Source organism: Galeopterus variegatus, unplaced genomic scaffold (genome assembly GCF_000696425.1).
Source record: "Galeopterus variegatus unplaced genomic scaffold, G_variegatus-3.0.2 Scaffold6001, whole genome shotgun sequence".
NCBI classification, from domain to species: Eukaryota; Metazoa; Chordata; class Mammalia; order Dermoptera; family Cynocephalidae; genus Galeopterus; species Galeopterus variegatus.
The window spans coordinates 1,556-5,324 of record NW_007732112.1 but is presented as its reverse complement, the minus strand read 5'-3'; the positions used below and the strand labels follow the sequence as shown (position 1 = coordinate 5,324).

General features: G+C 50.0%; 1 protein-coding gene across 1 annotated transcript in view; it reads right to left on the bottom strand.

Annotated features, from left to right (window-relative positions):
* Nucleotides 1-3,705, bottom strand: part of LOC103605704 (transmembrane protein 14C-like) — a gene marked incomplete at its 5' end in the record, with an annotated part of 6,986 nt that extends 3,281 nt beyond the window's left edge. Inside the window, 3 exons of the mRNA XM_008590332.1 lie at nucleotides 2,315-2,416; nucleotides 3,240-3,316; nucleotides 3,631-3,705. Coding sequence (XP_008588554.1) covers nucleotides 2,315-2,416; nucleotides 3,240-3,316; nucleotides 3,631-3,705 — 254 coding nt within the window. The remainder of the gene's footprint in view (nucleotides 1-2,314; nucleotides 2,417-3,239; nucleotides 3,317-3,630) is intronic.
* Between the last annotated feature and the right edge of the window lie 64 nt (nucleotides 3,706-3,769).

Here is a 3,769-nt window from a genome sequence, read left to right as displayed (position 1 = left end):
TAAAAGGAGAACCAGGAGAATGGGAATTGATTGGCCGACGATGCTGAGAACAGCTAACAGGCCAAGCAAAATGAGACCTGAAACATGCACACCGTGGGTTGAATTGTGTCCCCAGTTTCATGTATTAGAAACACAGTCCCCACTGTGACTGTTAAGAGGGAGGGAAATCCTATTATGGTAACTGAAAGGTGGATTGTGACGACTGTCCCCTCCTGAATGGACTGATCCATTCTTGGAATAATGGGGGTGGTTCTGAGGCTTTAAAAGGAGAGCACGTGAGAGTTTCTCTCTCTCTCTGCTCCACCATTTTAGCCATTTTGCCTGGGTCACTGTCACCACTACTTTTCACTTCATCAGATGTGTTCCCTGGACTTTGGACTTCCCAACCTCCAAAACTATAAGTAATGAGTTTTGTTTTCTTTATAATTAAAAAAGAGAGAGAGAGAGAGAGAGAAAGGTACATTGGATGTTGTACAAACACAGGTCACAGGTCAGTGGAGACTGAAGTGGTTCAATAACATACGAGGGGAGAAAATGGGGATGGAGTGTGAATTTTTTTTTTTTTTCCCCTTTTTGTCTTTTTTCATGTCCGGCAATGGACCGCAACCCTCAGTGCTGCACCCGTACCGGACCGGGACCGGCAACGGGATCGCAACCCTCGGTGCTGCGCCCGCCCCTCGCTCAGCCAGTGAGCGGCTGGCCGGTCTGTGTGTGGGATCCGAACCCTCGGCGGGAGCGCCGCCACACTTCCCAAGCAGCGCACTGTAGCAGTGCACCACCAGGCCGGCCCCTGGAGTTTGAATTTTTTAGGGAAGTTCCTGAAGGGGAAGGAAAAGGCAAGCAACTGAAGAAGTGGGGTCACGGAGGTCCTTCTTTTTTAAACGGGTGAGAGATGAGCATGTGTGAGCATCTATGGGAGGGATCCAGCTAAAAGGTGGAATACAAATAAAAGATGGGATCCTCGGTCATGTAAAGCTCCAGGGAAGGTGCAGGAGACCCCAAATCCCCCAGGGTGGAGGGGCTGGCCTTGGAGATGAGGGAACAAGACAAGGGAAGGCGTGGAGGCCGATGGCTTGAAGGCAGGCCCATGGCTGGAGGGTAGGCCCCAGCTGGTGGCTGCTGTATTTTCTGTTAAGGTAAACATGAGGTCATTTGCTGAAAGTGGAGGAGTGGGATCTGAGATGGGGAAGAAGAGATCTGAAAGTCCCCATGGAGCTTGAGGTGGGGAGCTCTTAGGAAGCACTGAGACCTGGGCGCCTGCTCCTTCCCCAGCACACGCTGAATCAGCCACGGCCGGCCTCCTTTCCCAGCCTACAGCTCACCTGTACAGACCACTCTGCTCACACACCTGATCCCCTCTCACACTCTTAAGGGCCAGACCTGCATTTGTTCTCACTGTGGCTTTGCAGACACAGTGAGGGACCCACACTCCCAGCAGTGCCTGACACAGGGGTGGAGCCCAGTAAAAATGTGCTGAAAGCCGCCCTGCTAAGTAATCTTCCCTCCCCACACTCCTCGCTGAGTGTGCTGCTCGCAGGGCGTTTTATGCTCATGTTTCACGACGCAGTAAGTTGAAGGGAAGGCCTGTGTCTTCCACGCACGCTTAGCTGATTGCTAGAGGTAAGTGATTTTCAAATGGGAAAAACACAGTACTGATGCAAACATGACCCACATGTGTGGTATTTCAGTAGTGCCCCTGCAGACAGTCTTCAGTGGGCAACTTCCGTGGTTAACAGGCATATACTTAGCTTGTACAAGGAGAGTACTAATTTCATTGGGTAAATCTAAATTCGTGATGTATGAAAACCTTTCCATATCCTGGACATAAAAGTGCTGCTCACAGGGCGTTTTATGCTCATGTTTCACTACGCAGTAAGTTGAAGGGAAGGCCTATGTCTTCCACTCTTAGCTGACTGCTATAGAGGTAAGTGATTTTCAAATGGGAAAAACACAGTAGTGATGCAAACATGACCCACAAGTGTGATATTTCAGTAGTGCCCCTGCAGGCAGTCTTCAGCAGGCAACCTCCACGGTTAACAGGCACATACTTAGCTTGTACAAGGAGAGTACTAATTTCATTGGGTAAATCTAAATTCGTGATGTATGAAAACCTTTCCATATCCTATACATAAAAGATAAACAGAGACTAGCATCCCCCCAACCCCACCCCATTTTAAAACTTTCTTAGGACTTGGCAGAAGCACAGAAACTGTCAGAAGTGTGAGGAACCTGCCACATCCCACCAAACCAGGGCCATTCAGTACAGTATTCTGGATACATAGCTGTGCTGAGACACTGAGGCAGACAGACGCACCTAGGAAAACCCAGACGTTCCTCGGATCCTGAGACAGCTGGTAAGCACCCAGGCCTGCTAAGCCCCCGAAGAGGAGCCCAGCAGCCAAGGACGGCACGCTACCTAGAGGGAAGCAAACATAGGCCCGCGCTGTAAGGTCAGACACTTGACTCCCCCTCCCTACACAGGAACACAGGACACAGAACCTTTCTCAGCACGGTTCATAACCAAGGCTTTGTCAAGCAGGAAAATGTTGGGGGGAGTTTGCTATCTTACCAGAGAAGCCAGAGTCTTCCCACCCCATTCCCCTCCTCTCTAACAGGCAGGACTTTTCCATCTGAGGAGGGAAAAGGGCACTTCCATCTAAGAAGAGAAAAGATCTTCCATCCTTAAACCAGGCCCGATCAACCAAGGGCTGGAATTGTGTACGAGCAGGACCTCGTGTAAGTCACAAAAGGGAAGGGAAACAGGGCCAGTCAGTTAAAAAAAAAATTGCAGAATAAGAATTGTGGTGTGTGCATGTTGGGGTGGGGATGCAGATGAGGATGGGGGTGGAGGAGGTGAAACAAGCACATTCACTGACACGCCTCTACCTAGTTTAATGAGGAGACTTCAAAAAATGAGTTTGTGAAGATTAGAGGTTTCCTCCTACTTGAAGAGCCCAGAGATGGCACTTTACGGTCCAGGCTAATATACGGCAGTCAATGATAATAACTTACTACCACCCCTGCCTACCTTTAGATAAAGAGGCAAAAACAAGTGACCGGACAAGAAGCCTGGCTTGGCTCGACCAGATAACCACACGTGAGTGCAGGAGAAGCTACGGGACTGACAACCAACCCTGCGCTCAAGCTGGACGGCCTATGGCAAACTTGACTCAAGCGGGACTGCTCTTTGGGGACCCCGAGGACTCTCTCCAAGAGGCTAAGTACCTACAAAACCTTACCTGCTTTTGCATAGCCAATGATCCCACCAGAAGCAATCAGTGCTGCACAGCTAAAGCCAAACCAATGTAAAGGCACTCTGAAAAGGCAGGAGCGAGAAATCAGTGCCAGTCACGGTTTAAAAGCAAACCACATAATCATAGGATGGGATAAAAGGTCATCATTCCAGACATCCTATCACCCTACAAATGAAAACGAAGCCTACAGAGGCTGGATGACTAGTCAGTGGCAGGGCTGGAAGGCAAACCCAAGTCCCCAGCGGCCTGTCTAGTGTTCCTCCCACACCCCATGCTGCCCGAGGCAGTTTCCTCTCAAAGCTCTTTTCAGCTGGGGAAAGGAACTCTGGATTTGAGAAGCTCCTGGCTACTCCGTTCCCATTTACTGTGCACTTACAGTGAGCCGGTGTCCTTCTGCGTTGCTCTCTTCCCACTGTCCAGACAGGAGACTACACCAAGCCTGCACCTGCCGCTGGATCAAAGGTGGTTAAAAGCACAGCTCTAGAAGAGTCAGAAAGAAGTGGGTCCGAGTTCCA